Source organism: Xiphophorus couchianus, chromosome 9 (assembly GCF_001444195.1).
Source record: "Xiphophorus couchianus chromosome 9, X_couchianus-1.0, whole genome shotgun sequence".
Taxonomy (NCBI): domain Eukaryota; kingdom Metazoa; phylum Chordata; class Actinopteri; order Cyprinodontiformes; family Poeciliidae; genus Xiphophorus; species Xiphophorus couchianus.
Window position 1 is genome coordinate 16,237,003 of NC_040236.1, and position 21,827 is coordinate 16,258,829.

General features: G+C 40.7%; 1 protein-coding gene across 2 annotated transcripts in view; it reads left to right on the forward strand.

Moving 5' to 3' along the window:
- ssbp4 (single stranded DNA binding protein 4) overlaps window positions 1-21,827 on the forward strand; it is a 103,981-nt gene that overhangs the window by 61,662 nt on the left and 20,492 nt on the right. For both annotated transcript variants that reach the window (XM_028027906.1, XM_028027905.1), the window contains exon 5: window positions 15,518-15,607. In XM_028027906.1, the coding sequence (XP_027883707.1) occupies window positions 15,518-15,607 (90 nt within the window). The remainder of the gene's footprint in view (window positions 1-15,517; window positions 15,608-21,827) is intronic.

A 21,827-nucleotide genomic window follows, 5' to 3' on the forward strand; every position in this document is an offset into this window, starting at 1 on the left:
TTCAATGGTCCCTGCATGTAGTAGTGGTTAGCTTCACTGTTCTTTTGTAATTAACCTCTCAGGTTGCTTTGACCGCTGTCTACTGCAGGTAAGAATCCATCTATTTCACTGAAAATCTCACTTATATATATGATTTCGGCTCAAATCCAAAGTCTCTGCAGCAAAAACACATACCAGAAATTGAGCTTGTATGGAGGGGAAAAAAGAAAAAAGAAAACTCACATTAATGGGCAAAAATGGAAACATGAATATGAACTGCAGCTTGACTGGTGGGCGGAGGCGTACAACCGTGAGGCGGTAATTTGAGTTTACAGTATGAAACGCTTCTTCGCCTTGATTAGGGGACACACAACATCCTCTAATGTTTTTCCTCCTCTCCTGTGTGATTTGCTACCAAACGCGCTGGATCCACTGAATGCTCGGTTTCTCCAGTGTTTGCATTACTGTACCTGCAGAAGGGCTGTGAAAGGCACTGCACCAAATTTATGTGAAGCTTGGCAACTTGCCAGCTTGGGAGACAGCAAATGAAAAGTGTGTGATTTTTTTATTTTTCCTTTTGTGTGTGCGTGGAGCAGAGTGAGAGGAGGAGGTTTGTGTGCGCGTATCCATCTCTGTAGCTCGGTGTGGAGTGGGTCTTCCTGCCATTCTGTGATCACTGGCATATTTAGACTAATCATGGAAGAAGGGGGAGCGTGCGTCTCCATGAATGTGATCTCGGGCGCTCCACGCCGCTTGCTCGTGTGTTTGTGCCCTTCATGTGTGTTTGCAATTGTGTTGCAACTCAACACAGGCTGCGGGTTGTTGGGGAGAGGAGGCATAAATGTCTCAGGCTGTGCTTGCACATGTGTTGGTGTAAGGGTTTTACACACACACGCACGCCAACATGCTGAGTGAGAGAGCGAGAAAGAGAAAGAAAGAGAGGTGTGCTGAGGAGGAGGAGGAAGAGAAGGAGAAAGGAGGTTGCTTCTAAATGAGAACCAGAGGTTGAGACTGGGTGATGGAGCAGAGGCTCAGATGGAAATGGGGGGATTGGTATGTGTGTGTGTGTGTGTGTGTCACCGTGCTGCTCCGGTCTGTGTGTCGGGAGTGTGGAGGTGAGAGGTGGAGGGGAAACTTGAGTGGGTGGGGGAACAGGACTGAAACCATAAGCATGTTTCACCTCGGCCATTAATTCTGAACTGGAAGAACGCAGGCACCATCTTCCCCCTTATTGTAATCTTTACATTTTCTCATCCCTGTTTCTCAGCCCTGCCTATTTATTTCCTCTGTTTCCCTCCTCCTTGTTTCTCTCCTCTCACTTGCTGTCTCCTTCAGCCTTTATCTCCATGCTGTACTCTCTCCCCTCCCTCTCTGTGCGTGCCACTGCTGGCTGAGTCTATGCTGGGGATATTTCTGTCAGTCCCTGTTTATTTATTGATGGCGATGCTGGTGAGAGCGCGCCTGCCCACATGCAAGCTTCTGTCTGGAGAAAAGTGAGGTGTTCTCCGGAAATTTTTACCGCCTCTTCCCCTTCCGTGACTCCTTCAGACTCAATATTTGACAACCTCTGTCCTAACAACCTCCGCTAAATCCGACCCTGTCAAGTGTTCGCTCTTTGACCTCTCCGGGGGTCTCTGGCTTTTGTCATGAGGGGGAGATGAAAGGCCGGTGTCACTGCAGTGGAAGTTTAAATCATCCTTGAAAGTGCTCTTCTCCGACACGGCAGTCTCCCGACTAGGAGCCATTTACCGGCTATCAGCCACGTTGCCGTTCATCGGCGCACTACTGGGGGAGCAAGAATGCAAATACAGAACACTAATGTCAAATGTCATTGTGTGTCAGACCCCCACTGAACTCTGGGGGACTGTCAGCTGGTGGTCCAGAGGTCAGCACCGAAACCATTTATTTCCTGCCGTGTCTCCCAGGAACATACAGAGCAAGGACTGTGTGAAAGTGGGACGATTTGGAAAGGGGAGTTTTTAATTCTGCAGAGTATCCCTGTGGTGAACAACTAGAAAGTACATTCACTGTTGGGTCCCTGTGCTTTTTCCTCTCTGATGAAGTTAAAGGTTAACTGTAGTTAAACCGTACCTTAAAAACAGTATACTTTTCAATAAAACTATTTCAAAAATCTACCTTTTTAAAAGCTGTGCTTTCTTTTAAGACCTGCTATATTAGATAAATACTCAGCTAAATATGTTTTATGTCTTCATAAAAATGCAAAGTGCAAGGAAGATGAAGTGTAGTAGAACTCTTGGTATTTATGGGGTTTGGGAGCACATTTGGCCGCAAATACTCGATGCACCCTCTAAAAATGCTTAGAAGTGTCTATTTTAATCATTCAAACACTAAATCTATACCTTAATATGCATAATCAAAACTGTCATAGCACTACCGCAGAAGTAAATGTCGTCAGTCTTCCTTAAATTTGCTGTTGGAGGTACAGCTAGTCATCTCCAAAGAAAGTGAATGCAGCTCCTGGATCGGTTGCTGGGGAAACAGCACTGGTGTTTTAGCTTCCCCTGCTACATTTTCTTTCAAACATTTTGGATCTGTTCTACCGTAAATATATAAACTTTCTGCAATTAATTTGGAGTTCAACTGATTTGTTTTCATGTTTCAAACCGTGCAGCTGTCATCCAAGGTTAAGTAATGAAAGCCTGACAACATGATGCTGCTGCCGCCGTGCTGGACCGATGGAACAGCAGTCCCAGGTTTCAGTCCTCTTGTTGTTATGGGCAGTTTGCTCAACTTCGCCTCAGCTGACCGTAAACTTTTCAAAGTAAATATATTTTTTATTGTGTTTCTATCAAAGTAGCACATAAACACATTTCCTTTGAGCAATGAAGGTCTAGATTTTCAAAAGAGCATCTTACATTTGTGTAGGATGCTGATCCTGATCAGTTTTCTTTAGTTTTGCACTTAATCTTTTCCCTGATTCCTGCTCTACCCTGTCTTTACTTTTCTCCTTGTTCATATTCTTCATTTTGCTTCTCGCTGTTCCTTGTATTTCAAGCCTTCTTTTTGTCTCATGCATTTGTTTTTTCTTTTTTTTTTCCTTCAATCTCTTCTTGTTTTCAACAACCCTCCAGGTCCTCAGAGTTTCAGCAAGCTCCACAGACCATCCATTGTCTTGGGAATGTGGTTTAGCTGTCTCCACTCACCTCCGCCGCCTGCTCCTGTCTGGCGGGAGACAATGTAAGGTGGTGTTCTGCTCCTGGGTCCTCAAGGCCACTGGGTTTAACCACTCTAACCTGTCTGACCTTGGGACCTGGGCCAGAACAGCTGATTGGTCTAAACTTGGCTTTGACCAGAGGCTAAAAAAAACCCTAAAGACTATTTAAAAGCATTTGTGTTCACGCGCCATAGAATGCCCCTGTTGAGACATGTTACTGACTGCTCAGTCCTTTTCTGTAAAGATTCCTTAAATGTTGCGAGATGTATCTGCACAGGGGGGGAGTGAAGGCCTCATGGGAATTTCTATATTTATCAAAATATTGGAAGCCGATCTCATCGGCTGTGACTCATGAGGTGGAGGTGGTCCACATGGTGGTGCCTGTGGGATACAAAATGAAAATTGGTAGCGTGTGCCTTCTATGTGTGTCTCAGAGAGAGTGTGTGTGCATGTCTCACATACCTCTTCCCTCCCCCCCAATGTCTGGCACTCAGGAGGACTGCTCCTTTGGGAATGCCTTTCCTGCTTGGCCCTGGACACACGAACACGCCAACACACCCCTACACGTAGACGTACACACCCAGAAGCACGTATACTTTAAAATAGAAACGGGGTGAGTGGATCAGACCGGCTTGAGATGGTTTTGAATGTCTGGTTTGTTTCTCTTGGTTGCTAAACATAATTGTGAGACACACAAATTTAGCTCTGCAGATGGGTGTGAATTTGGGCCGAATGTCAAATGTTACCGTATAACACCAGCTGTGAGGCTCGGCTTCGTCTCCCTCTTTACTCAACTCATTTTCCCCGAAGACCACATTATGCAGAACATTATATGGTAATTCTTTAACTGTCGCCAGCTAAAGACGTCTGGCTTTGAGGTCCGTGGCGTTCCTTCAGGCACTACAGAGTGTGTACAGTCTGGCTCTACCTCTCCCGTCTGCTCCCCATTTTTCGTTTTCATGGTATAAAAGCACCATCCGCTTCCTGTTCCTTTTTCATCCGGCACCTCCTCAGTTCACCAGAAATATCCAGTTGTCTGAGCGCAACGCGAAAAGAAGAAGTGAGTTGAGGAAAGTGAAGAAATGCCAAAGAATAAGGAGGAGGTAGATGTTGCTAACGAGGTTGCCAGAGTGTCTTTTCATTTTTAATAGTCCCACAGGAGGTCTGGCTGAAAAAAATAAAAAGGCGTTATACACTAAATCTTGGTAAAAGTTTGAAGTGCAATAGATTGTAACAGTAGCGGTTTTGAAGCATCTAAAGTCTTTGAAAATAAAGATTTGAAAAGCTTTACATTCAAGTAAAAATGTAAGTGAAGTAAATAATTTCTTAATTGGCAAACTTTCTAAATAACTTCTTTGTTTTCATAGAACTCTTTCAAGGACAGAAGTTTTTGTTTTTGCTGTAAAATTACAGGAGAGACTGGAGCGTGTTGGTGACACTGTGATGAAGGAAAAGTAGAAAAATATAGATTAGTCATAATCAAATATTTTAATATTTATTAAAATAAATGTAAAAAAACAACCACTGATTCTTTCAACAGCACGTGTTTAGATTTGTCTCTTTACCAACTCTTGCCCCCAATAATTTAGCAAATCTGTGGTTTTGCACACCTAAGCTTTGCTTGTAAACTTATTGAGCTTGTAAAAACCGGATCATTTCTGTTGTAATTCCAGGATTGACTGCGGTCGCACTTTCTTTTTTACCATGACTGTGAAATGTCTTTGTGAACCCAGGAGAGTTCATCACAGCAGACACTAAACAGCTTCAGTAGTAAAGGACTGTTTGGTTATTTCACATTTTATTCAAATAAATTGATAATGGTTAGAAAGTCAGGTTAAGACATGTGTTGAATCTTATCTATTTAGCATAAGATTTAAGTCTTGCTAATGATTTACACATGCATGTCCTCACTAATTGCATAATGTTTCACCAGTCAAATGGGTTGATGTGTAGCAGTGGGAATATGACCCAACAGCAAAGACGAAGCTCGCCTTCTTCAGTAATTAATACTTTATAGTTCATTTTCAAACAAAACATTCAGGGGTTTTTTAGCAGATATTGACAAACATGACAGGAAAATTGAAGAGCAACGTTTCAGTTGGGAAATTATGTCATTATGGCCACATGGTTGTAAATGACAGCAACGGTCACACAAGCTATTTTAAATGTTACATCTGCCCTAAAAATGTTTTCACCTAGAAGTAAATTTGCCGTGTTTGCAATTAAGTATTGCTATTTTGCTCATCTTCAGTATTCCCTCCGAATTTACAGCTATTAGAGAAAACTATACAAATCGGCTATAAATAAAATAAAATATCTTCCTCGAAACTCTAATGAATCTTTTTATCTTTCAAGTCAGCACCTTGAAATATAAAAAAAGAAAGTTTGAATTAAGATCCGATATGTTTAGAGGTAAGTGCTTCTTGTTTCGTTTCCACAGTGCTGTATCATCTTTATGTTGCCTCTTCAAACCTCTTTCTAAGATTACATTTGTTTGATTATTGCTGTTTATTCCTGCAGTTTCTACAAAGTGCTTTTGATTTGTATGGATGGGGATTTACCCGTGAGAGACACAGCAGTTGTTTAAACAAGCAGAATTAAATCATAATGTAATAAATCCTTAGTATCTGCATTCGAATTGTGTGAATGGCTTTCAGAATGTGTGAACATGATTACGGCAAGTAAATATTTAGAGATATGTAAATGTCAGTTTTACGTACTAAAGGGCGACTGTCAGTGTGCATTACATTTTCAGCACAGCTGTTTCAGATTGTTTTCTGCCTGTTTGTTTCTGTACAATTTACATTTGGTCTAGACGCCTCGGTGTTTCACGTTGATTTTTCATATTTACATGCACATGTACATTTCTGTGTTGGTTTTTCTCTTGTCTTTCCTCTGAAATACATTCTGCAAAGCCCAGACAGAAGCTGTGAACCTGTTGTGAAATTTCTCGGTGTAGGTGGAGGAAGTTGAAAGTGTGAGTTGAGGTTTTGTGGCTGAAAACAAGGAGCATCTCGCCCGCTCTGTGTTTTCAGCTGCGTTTGTGGAGGCTGAGGCGTCTGAGCCTCCCTTTATGACAGATTCCTCTTTATATTACAGCTGAACGTTGGTGTAAAAAAGGGTGGCCGATGAAAGACAGTCCTGCTGGTGGATTCTGAGCTACTGACATAAAGCACCTGACAAGGCTGATGTTTTAAACTGCTGAGCATTTATTCGCATCCCAGTTACAAGGAAAAAAAACAAAACAAAACAATGCGGTGTGCCTGAGAATGCAGCCTGCATCACCATTCAAAGCGCTTGTAAAAGTCCGAAGGTGGTTGCGCTCGTCTTTTAGGTCATCGCTTGCAAATTGGCCTTTTTCAGGGAATAATTGACACGAGTTGAGCATCTAGACAGACAATACATGATTAAGTCTCCTTTTATTCTAAACAATCATGTCCCTTACATTAAGTTTAGTTTCCAAGCATTGAGCTTTCTAATATCCTCTAATTAGCACCATTTATAATCGTCAGTGAGGCATATAGCATTGTGGGGGTGTGCGTGTGTGTGTGGATCCGCATCTTTCTTTTAATGTGCATGTGTCTGACTGTGAGCTGCAGTGTGGAGACACCCTGTCGTCTGGTTCTTGTGTGGTTTTCCACCCCAACACCGACTGTCTAATGAAGAAGTGAAAGCCCATGGGCGGAAGGCGGACAGGGGATACATTTCAGTGTGTGTGGGGGTGTGTTTTTGGTGTGTATGTGTAATTAAAGAGTATTGCCGGCAGGGGGGACCTGTGTTAGAAAGGGTCACTAAGAGAGCAGCAGGCCATCACCAAGCTTTGGTCATTAACTACCGTCACAGCCAATAAAGGCTGCTGGGTGTTGGGGTGTGTGTGTCTCTCTGCGTGCGTTTTACATGTATGTGTGCATGTCAGGAGGTCAGCTATTAAATTAACTTTGCATCAGTAGGAGTCTTGCACAGTTTGTAAATGTTTGTGTTTCATCCGAATGGTTGAACTGTGTTGGCGTCGAATTAAAGCTTTTCCTATTAGCGCGGTAAACACCAACCAGGGGCAGCAGATAAACGATAACCGCTTCATGAAACATGGTGGTGGCAGCATCATTTTTGCAGGGAATCTGGTCAGAGTTGATGGATGGAGGAATAAAAGGTAATACTCAAGGAAAAATGTGGAAAAAGTGCTAAAACACTTGAGACTGAGGTGAAGGTTCACCTTCCAGCGAATGTTATGTGTAACACAGAACTAAAAATCAGAAACCAGTTCCTAAAATTTCTTAGTTTTGCTTTATAAATTGACCCATGATGGCAGAGCTCCGTCATACATCAATTTGATCAATTACTGCTAATGAGGTGCTAAACAAAACGCAATAGTTGGATAAAAAATTATAATTTCAAACATGAAAGCTGCAATTATTGCTGTCGTCACTGAATCAACAGTGAAAAAAGTGTTTTTATAGAAAACCTTGAAACGTTATTTTTTTTAGCAATAACAACAAACGATACAGTAAAGGACAATCTTGATCCAAACCATAAACTAACAACCAAATTGGTGGTGAAAAAAGAAGTTCCACATTACAGTTCTCTGCTGCTTATGTTATCACTGTCATGCAAAATATCTAGTGATTGAGGCAGCAGATTTTTAAATGGCTGCTAACATCATGCTGCCTGCTAACCACAGCTTTTCTAAGTGTGCAATTTCTATATAGTTCAGAGTTTATGAATGAACGCCAATGGCACTAAGACACCTAATTCATCTGCATTTTCCTTATACTTTGCTCTCAAAAAGCCTGACTTTCCTAAAATAATTTTCTTTGTGTGTGTTTCTTCATGCTTGGTTTGGCTTTTTGCTGTTTTGTCTCTTTCTTCAGTCAGCTGCCTGACCATTTGATAAAGATTTATTTTTTATCTTCTTAAGCCCCTTACCTCTGATGTTGGAGTCAGTGAGGTAATAAAAAGCCTCCTGAGCTAAAAGAATGAACAAGTGTTTTGTTGACACATAGCAGGCAATTTAGCAAAGAGCAACTTCAAATTGCATCCTGAGGCACTTTGTAACTAGCTGACTTCCTGTCACAAAGACATTAATTGTTCTTACTTCTTTTGCTAAATCTTTGAAAAATACCAAAGATAACACAGTTTGACTGACATAAAATAGTATTTTACTTTCAACAAGGCGATTCCTTCAAAGGTATCAGCTGGAAACTTGCCTTCTCCCACTTTCTGACTTTCCGATTCTTTTCATCTGCTGAGCATAGTTCCTTTTAAAGCTGTATATGTTTTTTAAGGAAGGAGTTTTCTGATCATTCTAATGTTTTGGCCTCAAATGTTTGTTGCTAATTTTCGTCAATCAGATTGCATTCTTTCTTCATTTTCTCATCCACCTTCCTCAGAGTGGCAGAAGCTGAGCAGCAGATTTCACTTTACCTGTGTTTATTTGTTTCTCCTCTCTCAGAGCAGCCTTTTTAGATGTCTGTTCTCCCATCTGTGTTCATGCATCCATGCACAGGCAGGCCATCTGCACACAGTTATCAGTTTTCTTTCTCTTCAGGAGCCTCACAGGTTGATTGGTTAGCTTCGGAGGTAGCAGTGGGAGTCAACACGGGAGCTGTGGGGCAGAGAGGGGAGGTGCCAGGCGGTGCGTTACCAGCCACGGCGCCTTCCCTCTGGGCTTCCACCTTGGAGCGCTGCTCTGGTAGCTGGGAGGCAGCTCCAGGCTCCTGGGTGTTGGGAGGAGACGCTTTAAAGACAGAGGCAGTGTGAGAACGAGGGAGACATGTACAGTATATGTGCGTGTTTGTTTGCGTGTGTGTGTGGCAAGGGTTGAGGGATTGGGGGGAGGGATCCCAAGCAGATTTGTTTACTAGTAATTAATTCACCTGATTGACATAACAGCTGCCGGAGCTATGGGAAGGCAGAGGCATATGTGCGGGTTTGCTTGCATGCGGCATATACTGTACAGCGTGCATACTCAGCATGTGTGCGTGTGAATTTTTTCTGCAGACCTGTTACGGGTTTGTGTGTGCGAGAGGCAGAGAGAAACCCATGGCACACTGAGGGCATTTCCATGTCACAGCATCGGGAGTGGGGTTCCCGGCAGCGCCGCCCGGCAGCTCTCTGTCTTCCATCGATTAGGCCCGTCTGTCAGCTGGCAGCCCTGCTTACACACTCCTGCCTCTCTGCTAATCTTTATAGAGTTGACTTCACTGACAGACTTATTGGAGCACTTGAAGCTGAGGAAAGAGGAGGAGAAGTAGGGCTTTGACAGAGGGACAAATGAGGGAACTGAGAGCAGAGTTTGACAGCAGTGACAGTAAGGAGCCGCTTGAAAACTAATTCCTGGTTTGACTTACAGAAAACACTGTGAAGAAGCACTCTGCATAACAAAGTGCACACTACATATACATATCAACCCTGCATATATGTGGTATTCATCTAAACGGTTATAACCACAGCCTATGTTCTTTCATGTAAAGGGTCTAGCAAAATTGTTCGTACCCTTTTAACCCCTTTTATTGCCCATCCAAGGGGAACGTTACTCAGAGAAGAGTCCAATTAACTTTGGACGAGGTGGAAGATCAACAGCTCAGTTGGGAAAATCTGTCACTGCTATTTTTATGCTCTGCGCATATTTAGCCCTTGTATAGGAAAACCATAAGAAGTCATGTTTACATCAAATCTAGCAGAGCGTGAACTATTTGAAAAGATATCCCTCAAAACAATTAAAGCTGTAGTTGCAATTGTACGTGTTGAAAATAAGTGCCAGGAACTTTCTCCAGTTATTTTATTTGCAAAAAAAAAAGAAGAAAACTGTGCATTATTTTCCATCCACTTTACAATTCGCATCCTGTCACATAAAAACCTTTTGAAATACACGGCAGTGTTTGTGTTAAAGGGGTATCAATATTTTTGTAAAGCACTGCATATCATTTTTTCTCAGAGCCATCTTATCTTTGAAGCCTTTGCTTATTGAGAACAAATTCCATTCAGTAGCAATTTGTTACCTGTCACCTTTGTCAGCAGATTGTTTGTTTTTTTTGTTTTTTTTTTATGTGTGTTAACATGCCTGCGTGTTTGTATTGGGAGGGTTGGGGTGATCCTTCACAGTCTGAAAGAAACACAGATATATACACATATTCACAGCACCAGCGGGTCAGTATCAGTGTTGTTGTGGCCAGTAGGTAGCCGTGTGTTGGCCTGCTTGTCTGGAGCCAGATAACAGCAGATCCATTACCCCCTGGAAGCCGAGGTCTGATCACCACGCAGATATAGCTGCTCACTCACAGCCTGTGTGCTGCAGCCAGCCTCCTGCATGGAGCTAAAGAGGATCACAACCGGGGGCCACAGCAAAGCCAAACCCCCTTCTGTATGAGTCAATTATAAAATGCTCATCACAGTGTAATGCAACACAGGAGGCAAAGTAACGAAACACAAAGTTAGCTTTTTTTTTGACTTAGTGGTAGGCATCCACTGATATGAAATTCTAACTACATGATGACCTTACGTTAACAAATATTAAATTAGCATGGTTTTACTGTTATATTTACTGTTATATATTTATACAAAAGCTTAAAATACAAAAATTGTAGTGTTTTTTTATGCTTCTTTGCATATATGTTTATCCTAGTTTGCTGTTTTGCCCTCTATAGACTAGCACAAGAGTAACTGAAATTTGCTAGTTAGTTAGTTGGGCTGCAGTCAGATGCTGAACACATGCCGCGCATACCTTACCGACTGTAGTTTTAAAATAATGTCTTAATAAGAGAGATGGGTGGTACTCACATTGAAAATCAGTGTTTTTTGTCATCCATAAGTATTTAAAACAGCTTAAATTGTCCTTTTTGTCTGCGAGAGCAAGCACTTTTTCTGGAATCTTGTTGAAAGGACTTTGATGTAGGAATGATATGATGAAAAATTTCAGCAACTTCCTTACTTTAGTAGAAGATCAAAATACATTTTATGAGGGGCAGTGCAGTCAAGCTTTCTAAAAACAAAGCGTCAGGAGGAGGCTTCCTAGGGTTTGTCTTCAAACAGGGCAATGTAAGTAGATTTACCTACATTAGCTGGCTACCTCCTCAGCATGCAGCTACTTCTCTATTTCAAGTTTTTTATTGTCTTCCACGAATTTTCAAAGGTTATCCTTAAGTTCTGTTAAAGAAAGAATAAACTGGATTGGGCTAAAATATATATTTAAACATCTTCAAATGCTAGCACAGCAGTTCTCTATCGCTCTGCTACTCCCATAAAAGCAGAGACAATGTGAGGAGGGGCATGTAATCATTAAAATTAAGTTGCATTAGATGATAGAAGTCATTACTATGACTGAGCCTGACAAGGTTTTTTCAATGGTTTCTAGGGATAATGTTTATCTATACAGACTATGGCGTCATATTCATCATGCTGCCCAGACAGTGGAATCAGTTATGCTTATCTAACTTAAAATATTTATTTGAGTTAATGTTGAAGTTATGACAACATCCCTCTGGTACCACTGTTTACACGATTCTGATGATGAACAGTGAGTGTTCTGCAGGAGACCGCCTCACCATAAGACAAAAATTATATAAGTTGTCTCAGTTCTTCCTCTTTGCCTCTGCATAGGTATAAAAATAGGCTTTGGTACTGATGTGGGTGCTAATTTCTCCATAAATGTCCAGGAAACCAAGCTTTTGTAGTTCATTGTGAATGACTGGTTGCTGTTAAATGGTGACCAAGAAGAATGATGGATTAGAAAATGGAAGCTGGGCAGAGAAAAAGTCTTGTGTGATATGATGCTGTTGTGAAATCACGTCTTGAAACGCGGCTATGATTATTAGCAGACGTGTTTGTGGAGGAGCCGGTGTGTGAGGAGGTAACGCTGTGCTGGTATTGTGTTGATGGTTTGTTTGTGTGCAGCGAGAGAGAAAAGAGGGAGATAGCTGTGGCAAACAGGGCAGCTATCAAAAGCCACAGGCAGCTTTAGACTCTGTGTCTTTTCTGTTCCTTTCTTCTTCTTCTCTCTCTCTTTCTCTCTCTCCATCTTCTCTCATATTTTTTTCTCTTTTTCTTTCTCTTTCTCTCTCACTCCATCCCTCCCTCTCTCTGCTCCCTGGCCATGCTGATGATTGACGGCCTGAGGGTTTTAATGGGCGCTGGAGAGCAGGAGCTGAGGTCGGGGTTGTCATGGCAACTAGGAGAAGGGGCCTTTTGCTGCTGCTTCACCTGCAAACTGTCGAGCAACACACACACACACACACCCCTACACACACTGGCCACACGTACCTCCATGCCAGCACCACCTCTTCCATTCACTCTTCCTCCTCTGCCTGAGATCTCTCTTTCTTTGCTCATTTTCATTTCATCCTACTTTTCTTTGTCTTTTCTCTTTGTTACTGCTAATGCTCTCAGAAACAACACAGCTGCTTAACTGTGTATACTCTTATGTGTGTCTAATTTGAGTTAATATCCAGAATTTAGTCCGTTGTTTTTCAATCTCCTGTAATGGTGGTTTACTTCTTTATTCTTAGTTTGTTTTGTGCAAAATGGTGAAACTCCACACTTTAAGAAATAAGTGAAAAGCAAGTTAATTATGACTGAAAGTAAAATTGTCTCTTCTGCTACATGTTAGCCTTTCTTATAGGATAACTCTGGGTTAAAATGGAGACCCATGGGTTGTTTACATGTTGGGGAATCTGAATAGATCTTTTCAAAAACTGTTGCCAATCTTGACTTGCTGATATGAGTTGCATTTGGCTCATTTAGTATGGATCCAGCTTAACTAAGATCCATGTGGGCCTCACTTACACACAGTGTCTAGGTTAGGATATTCATATGACGTACAGTTTATCTTTAGGCCTTAGCTACTGTATCTTTACTTAGGTGCTGTGTTGCAGTTCTCATTTCAAACAGTGGATGTTACTTCACAAAAATCTGTCTATATTCAATGACTGGCAGCAGAAGAAGAATCTTCTGGGGAAATGCATTCCCAATTTAAAATTCAGTAAGTTTGACCTGATAAATGTTCATTTTAGATGTTTTTGAGGTGTTTATAACTACATATTTCCTTCAGAATTATATTTAACTGGGCAAATGATTGTAAATAAAAAGAAAAAAGAGAAAATCCTGTCAGACTGTGTCCAGCACTTTTTCTGCTTGGAGAGTTTCATTTTTGCAGGATTCTCAGGAGGTGGACATCTCGCTGTCCAAAACTATGCATTTGATTTGAAACTATGCATATGTCATTCAAAGAGAACAATGGAATCCAAAAGAACTTCAGCTGCCGTAGTTTGGTTGCTCAATCAATTAAAGCAAATAATATAACAAGAAGAAGATGAAGAATTAAAAAAGGAGATACAAAAATCAATCAATCATAGTTAATTAAGTACTGTAGATAAGCAATAACTGCTGAAAAAGACATGGTTTGAAAAAAGAAAAACATGGTTATCCTTAAATAATTATGATCAGAGCTTTCAATGACCCCACCTAGATCTTGTCTGGTAGCCCTGATAGTAACACACACCTAAACTCTGCTGCAAAACAACAGCATCTCGTTTGGATCTTTGTTATTAGGAATAGAGTGATTATGCATTTGACATTGTAAGATTTGCTGTTATTTCATTCAAAAGACACAAGAAATTTCAGCAATTGTTGTTGCTCCTCATATGAGATCATCAGACTTTCAGGGTTTTTTTTATTATAAATCTGCTTTTGAAAAAGCAAAGTTAACTCCTATTCCCTTTCACTTTTTACTCTAGTAGGTACTCTTGACCTGTTGAGTTCAGAAGGAGCTGAAGGAGTTAACACCTTGACCTGAGAGTAATACAGTGGCATCTTTGTTGGGCTATTGAACACTCTGCAACCTTTTGTCACCTTTCCAGAGAAATCCCTTTTTTCTACATCCTTCTGTTCCTCTGATACATGTCTGCTTTATTCCATTTTTTTTCCATACGGACTTTAACATTTTATCCAGAGTCCCACAGAATCCCATCCCCTCACCAGGGTTGTTTGTGTCTGGCCTCATGGCCTTGGGGCCCTCTTACTTAGCGCCTGTGCTGTGCAGGTCAGCCAGGGCACTGTGGGATTATTGCAGTGGGAGTGTGTCGAAATCTCGCTGAGGGGCGTTGTTGTTGTTGTTGTTTGTGGTGGTGAGGTTCTGTTTGCATTTTGTGGAAACAAATCCATGTCTGATGAAATAGGAATGGTGACACCATTGTAAACATGATTCATGTGAGAATTTTCCTCGTGTTAAAGGTTATGTTTAGGCAACTAAATCTTTGCGATCTGTGCTAGAGTAACAGACTCTGACTGACAGAAGCGTCTTTTATGACCATCCATCTTTCCAACCTTCTGAGGGCAACATCAAGGTCTTTCAGAAAATGTAAAGTTTGTATGGAGAGTAGTGAAAACAATCAACATAGTTTGCCCTAAACTTGTCTCTCGGGGTAACTTTTTGTTCTATTTTGACCCCAACAAAATGTGAACGTCAAGCTATGACAGGACTGAATACCAAAGGTCAGTTTTTCCATCTCAAAAGGAAATCAGAGCATCTAGTGTCACGACTGTCTTTTTTTTATCCCTGCTTAAAATCATTGGAATTGAGAGGGAAGATGAAGGAAATAGTGCCAGAAAGTGGTCATCGCGTTGAGTATGATGCCGCATACTTTAATGCATTCTACTGAGACTTTAGGTGATAGACCAATGCAAAGTAGTTCTTAATTGGGAAAATGAATGAAACAATGTATAGACTTGCCATTTTTGATTCATTTAAATATGAAAAGTGTTGCGTGCAGCTGTATTTCCTGCATTAAATGTTGTAGTCTTTTGGGATAAGTCTCTACCAGCTTCATCTAGAGAAACTTGGGATAAATCCTCAGATTGGATTGAGTGAACCTATATTTTCAAGTCTTACTTCAGATTCTTTGTTTGATTCAGAACTGGAATTTGATTTACTTTTATACTAATATGTTTTGGTCTGAAACATTTCAGTGTAGCCCTGGTTGTTTATGGATGTTGTTCTGCTAGAAGGTGAACTTTTACCTCAGTCTTAAGTCTTTTGCAGCTGCTGTGGCTACAGCGTCTTTCTTCTGGTTTCCTCTGATTTCTGCTCTAATTTGCTCAGTTTTAAAAGACAGATTGAACAGTACTTGTCTTGCGGCCTTTATGATATAATGTTTTCAGAGCACCAATTAATAATATTTCAGATCACTTGTCACCGCATTTGGAACTTTGTTTGTTTTAGTGTGCCAGCACAGTTGGACTTTTTCTCACTTTCTAATAATTTAGGCAATTCCGAGAATATTTTAACACCTTCCTTCAGCCACTTTGTGTTGCTCTATTTAACAAGAATACTGAGAAGAAGAAATAAAAGTATTTTCTTTTGTGTCTTTTCAGAGTGCGGCCGCTGCTCCCAGTCCAGTGATGGGTAACATGCCACCCAATGACGGCATGCCAGGAGGACCCATGCCCCCTGGCTTCTTTCAAGTAAGAATTTGTCCTGAGGTCTCGCCTCTGTACCTGCTGTTCGATAGGTTGCTGTTCATCTAACACACACCCCAAACACGCCCTTCCCCCTCACTTAGCCTAAGTTAAGCCCATCCTTCTGTCTCCTCCTCCTTTTTAGCCTCTTTAGCCACCCTAATCCCTGTCCAGATGTGTTCCCTTCTCTGTCCTGCATATGTCCCATATGTTCTTCGGTTGTCGAGCTGTTAACCCCTGGTCTTCTCGCTGAGCTTTATTTCTCTGTAGAGTTTGCTTCAATGCAATTTCTATTTTCAGAATGAACTTGTAGGTATTTATTTGGGAGGAGCAGATAAAGCTGTTACTACTCTTGTTTGTTTCACTAATTCTCCAAAATGAGAGCTTTCAGTAGCTGGTGAGGTCATTCCTCATCTGTGTTTTATTCCTTTTCTCATTTTTTCCTTTTCAGCCATTAATTAAACAGGTAGCATAGGGTAAGATTTAATGAATTGCTTCATATAGTGCCCATGTTATTTAGAAAAAGGAGGTCTGTGAAACCTGCACAGAAATGTATCTGAATGAAACCTTTGTAATAACAAGGTGACACACTTCTTCCACTCTCTTGCAAAAGCTTTTGATAAGTGAACTAAAACAAGCCTTTGTCTACGCAAATTCAACCAGCTGTTGTTTAACGACTTGGAGCTGACTGAAAATCTGAAAAAACCTGTCGTCTCAACAATAGTTCCTTTTTCGCATGCCATAGCTAAAATACAAAGATATGCGAGAGGTAGAATTCTCCTTACTTTTTGTGGAAGATGTAGTTAAGTATTAAGCTTTCTTCCTTTACTGGTCCAGATTCATATAGCTGCCATGTTGTAATTAAATTTATCTCAGTGAAATCCCTGAATTTTCACAAAAATGTCAGAAACTTTTGGATTTCATTTTTTCAAACACATTAAAAGGTTCCCACACACATTTAAAACATTTGATCTTATTGGACTTTTGTGATTTCTGATTTTTCATTTGTTTAAGCCTTGACACCCTGACGATGTCTCTTTAAGAACTAGAATAAAAGACGATACAAGTATGGCATTCAAAGGATGTTCTTCTAGCCTTCTGACCTGAGTGGTCATTATTTATTTATATTAAAAGTGGAGGCATTTATGTGAGTGACTGTCAAAGACTTTAATATTTCAAAACAAAGACTGAAATATATGAAGTTTACATTTTAAACTGGCATAAGCATCTTATATTAGCAAGTAATGCGTCTAACATGGCTGGCAGAGCCAAAACTGCACATTTGAGTGTATTCTTAGAAAATGTAGATCCCTAAGGGTGAGATTTCCAAAAGTCTGCCAAAGTTTATGAATCCAATCTGCTCCATAACGAGCTTAACGGGATAAAAACAGAGAAACCTGGCCAGGCTTGTTCAGCCTTCCCGTTACCCATTGAAAGTCATGCTCTCTCTCTTTGCTTAAACGGAACAACAATTCTTGACAATTTTCCTTTCTATATGGCTGCTTATATCTCTGTGCTTCATCGAGCTTCATTTTATACAACAGATAGCGAAACTGGCCAAGTATGAGTCTTTTTTTCCCTCTGTTACTGTGTCCTCCCAGAAGAGTGTTACTGTCAGCAAGAGCTGATATCACTTATTATGGTGCGTTCGCTGGTCACAAAGAGATTGGATATTTGAGTTTTCAGCTGCCCAGTCACCAGTCATGCCACATCAAACTGAAAACCAGCTGATCCCAGTCACCAGTCGATTTCTCGGTTCCTCTTTTTATGTGTTTGGCCTAAACGTGTTGCACGAATTTTCCCTTACTTAGTTTAATGTTTGTGAGACAATAAGAGCTTCTGTCTTTTTTTCCTTTTTGTGGATTAGAAACACATTTTGCATTGCACAGCATTGTAGGTGTGTGTGTGGGTGTGGGGTGTGGTCACAATTTTGCTGCACACACACATTTTGCACACACAAAATGTGTGCGTGTAGGCGTGCATGCGCTTGTGCGTCTGAGAATGTTAATGATGTATGAGTTGTGAGCAGGACACCGAGAAAGCTATCTGATGGTGTTGCGTGAGTGACATTGCTTTCCAAAAATAGACGCTGTGAGCATGGCAGACAGACAGATAGACGGGCAGGAGAGTGGGCAGAAGGGTATAAGGAGAAGAGAGAGGGAATGAAAGGATGAATGGATATATTTACTTCCCTTCCTAATCTATCCCTCTATCTGCTTAGCTCGGTTATCATATTCTAGGGTGGGGGAAAAAAACAAGAAATTGAAGTGTAAATGGCAAAGATAAAGTGTTCTTTGAAAACATCCATAAAGCGCGCAGTATGTCAGTGTCTTGTTCACATTACATCATTTTCCTTGAGCATTACACCTTGCTCTCTGCTCCGACGGTCATTCCCTAGCGGACAAATGGCTGCGGACCAATCTGAAAGTGCAGCCTACTGAGTTTTCTGCAACACATTCATTCATTCAAATGAAGGGGGAAGCAGATTCTTCCCTCCCACATATTGTGGAGGTTTTCCTCACACTCCCATCGCTCCTCCTCAGCCACTCTGCAGATACAGCCGCTTGACTGTCGATCTAGAATTGTGAATGGATTATATACCGTAAACTGAATTTCCTGCTGCTTTAGTCATTTCTTAGCTGAACTCGGGGTCAGTTTTCCTCTCCCTCTCCCCCGCCTCTCTCTCTCTCTCTCTGTATGTCTGCCATCCTTCTCCATGACATTTCCACACTCCCTCTATTCCTCCTTGTCTTTGAAATTATTATTTTTTTACTCAAGCTGCCTCAGGGACGTGTGCAAACTCACCAGCATCTGTGGTTGTGCTGCTCATGTATGATCTGTCCATGTGTGCATGTTGCAAATATTTGTTGTACTGATGCGATAATTAGCATAGATGACCCTAACTCTGTTACCGGCTTTGATCCTGTGTGAAATAAAGGCCAAAGAAAAGGAATAAACAGGAAAGTGGAGGTGAGATAGTTTACTTTAAAACTTATTGAAGTGGTTCATCTTTTCTGCCGTACAGAGTTCGTTATGACTATATGCTGTAGATTTCACATTAAACTTAAAATGTGAAGTTACTGAGCTAGTGCAAAGCAAAAGATCCTGAAGGCAAATTGCGTAGGTGATAGGAAATGGCCATAAAAGTCAAGTCAAGTTTATTTGCATAGCGCATTTCAGCAACTAGGCAGTTGAGAAAACCACAACACACTTAACAAACAAAACAAAACAAAAAAAGAAACAGTAAAATTCAGTGGCAGAAAGAAAAAAAATTCTGATGGACCAGAAATGGATTCCGGGTCCATCCATTTCTGATGGACCCAGTTTTGGGTCCATCAGAAATTCATTTTCTCTGTCTGACATTAAATCAGACTAATTCTTCCCTGCTTTTGATTAGGTGGGATTTCTGAAATCTTTCCCATTTGCTAAATGCCAGAATAATTGTAATTACTTTCCTCAAGACAAAAGTTTCCATCTGAACTATTTGAAAGTCCAAACGATGATGTCATGTCTTTGTAAGGTTCTGATTGGATGATTCACAACTTTTGCATAAAGTAGAGACACACAAGTGGATATGTTTTTTGATGTGAAGTTGTTGGGAACATCAGGAAGAGAATTCTGGCACAAATGGGTCCAAATTAGTCACAAACTGGCTAAAAGTGAGTAAAATCTGTGTTTTAAAGTGGCCATCATAATGCCCTGTTCTCAGTTTTATAGAAAGTTTGTGGGCAGAGCTGAAAACGTCTTGGTAGTAAAGCAACCTTGAAACCTGACTCAGTTACACGAGTTGTGTCAGGAGGAATGGACCAAAGATCCAGCAAGCTATTGTGAGAAGCTTGATGAAGGAAACCCAAAGCACTTGAAATGAGTCAAACTGTTCAATAGGCATCCATCCATCCATCCATCCATCCATCCATCCATCCATCCATCCATCCATCCATCCATCCCTTGTCCCTAGTGGGGTCAGGAGGGCTGCTGGTGCCTATTTCCAGCTAACGTTCCTGGCGCGAGGCGGGGTTCACCCTGGACAGGTTGCCAGTCTGTCGCAGTGTTCAAAAGGCAATTCTAGGTAATTATCAGACAAACTTCTGAATTTGAGGGAAGTAATACAAAATAATTTATGTGAGGGGGTCTTCTCATGTCTTTTGCCACATTTTGCTTATTTTAGGAACTTGTGCTCTCATGAACTTACATTTTGTAAAATGGCCCCTAAAGTTCAAAGAAGGTTAAACCTGAAGAATTACTGTTCAACACACCCTTAAGGAGTCTGGCTGCTTCGAAGCAAGTTATAAGAAACGAGGGGTCATTTATAACTTTTGCATTAAAAGTTGTATTCCAGTTAAAGTTTCCTATTTTTCCTAAACATATTCAATGTGCGACATCCCAATGAGTTATCAAAATGATGTTTTAAAAGAAGCCTGTAAACTTGTTAGACCAGGGCGAAGCTATCAACTATTTAAACCACAGCAGCCTCAGAATAGGACCCAAACCATTAACTAAAGTAAAACTACTAAATCTCAGTCTTAGTTTAAAGCCATTGTTGCAGCTCCGCTGGAGAACTCTTTGTTTAGAACCTGGATATTTTCTGAACTTTAAACTTCAGTATATTGGAATATAACCAGCTCTCTAAAACTAAATTTAGATGCCTCTTTTGTACTTCGACTGAAGGAGCACTTGGAGTCAAAGTTTTAAAAAAAGATAAATGAAGATAAGAATTCATTGGCATGTCTTCTCACTTCTGCCTGAAATAAAGCCAACAAGAAGAGGTTCCATCTTTTACTCTTATCGTCGGTGCTTATCCTTGAGACGACAGCAACAAAAATGATATCTAATGATTCTCTGGATGACAGTATTAAAAATAAAAATACCCCTGCTACATCAGAAGTTTCCCTCGTTTGCTGTCTGTTGTTGCTTCTCCAGCAGTAGCTCAGAACCGCTGATAAGTCACTGCAGTTAAACAGTGTTTTGACTGTAGCCTCTGTCTCCCACTGTGCATGTGTCATCTCTATCAGCACACTGTGTCCGACGCACTGGGGTTTATCAGTTTGGAGACAGGTGTAGGAAATCTCTCCAAGCGCACCCAGATGCACACCGCCACACGAGCCGGTGAAACTGTAGGTGCTCTGAGCGATCTGAAAGAAGATCACTGTTTTATTACAATTTTTAATAACTAAGTGGGCTAAGCCACATTAAGGGAAAGCAACGTTTAGCTGTGTGCATTTATTGCCCGTTACTTTGTGCGCTTCCTTGGTCTAATCTTACATTCATTTTCCATTTTCAGTCATTAAAATATGGATCAAGTTTTTACCATCTGTAAAAGGCTTTCTTATGTTTATAAACAGCTAAGCCCAACATTATTCGTACCCATGGCAGATTTAATTTTAAAGTAAACCTGGAAAAAGGTGGTCGGTAATGGTTGATTGTGGAAATGCCAGCAAATATTCCCCATTATATACTAATTGGTATATAATCTTATAACTTTTTTTGTTTGTTTGTTTGTTTTTTTGCTCTTCATGCTAAATCATCGCCCAACAATCTCAGGCAGAAAATTTCATTGCTGTGCAACCTATGAGTGCCCAAAAAACTAATAGCTGAATTAATCAGAAATTGATGTCGGAAGGCCGCCGGTTTGAGCTACTTCAAGTATTTTGCATGCCGGTCTTGTAAATCTTCTTCAGTGCAGACAGAGCGTCTGCATACCAAAGCATAAAGTGAATCATTAGTCCTACATTTGTGTAGCACTTTCATTAATTCCATATCAATGGAATAACCAAAATAATCTAATAGCTGGAGACCAAATTAATAATTACTTGAGCCCTTTTGCTCTAGCAGTGGGTCTCAAGTCCAGTCCTAAGAGGCTCACATTGTGCAACTTTTAAATTAATATCTTGCTTCAATCCACTTGAGTAAAATATTTAGGTCATCCACAGAACACTACAAAAGTTGATTGCATGCTGAGGAATTGTACTGGATCACGGTCTAAAAGTTGCAGAGTATTGGCCCCTGAGGACTGGATTCTGGGATACCTGGGCTACAATATCAAAGTTAGGTTGTAGAAAGGCAGCATAGTTTGCTAAATGTACATATTTTTGAAAGACCAGAGAAATTTAAGAAAGATATGCTCAAGTGTGATGGGAGCATAAGGCTTTATGTGATCTGTTTTAAAGTCAGGAAATTGAACTCGTGTAGCTGATTGTGGAAATATTAAACATCCTTCACCTCACAA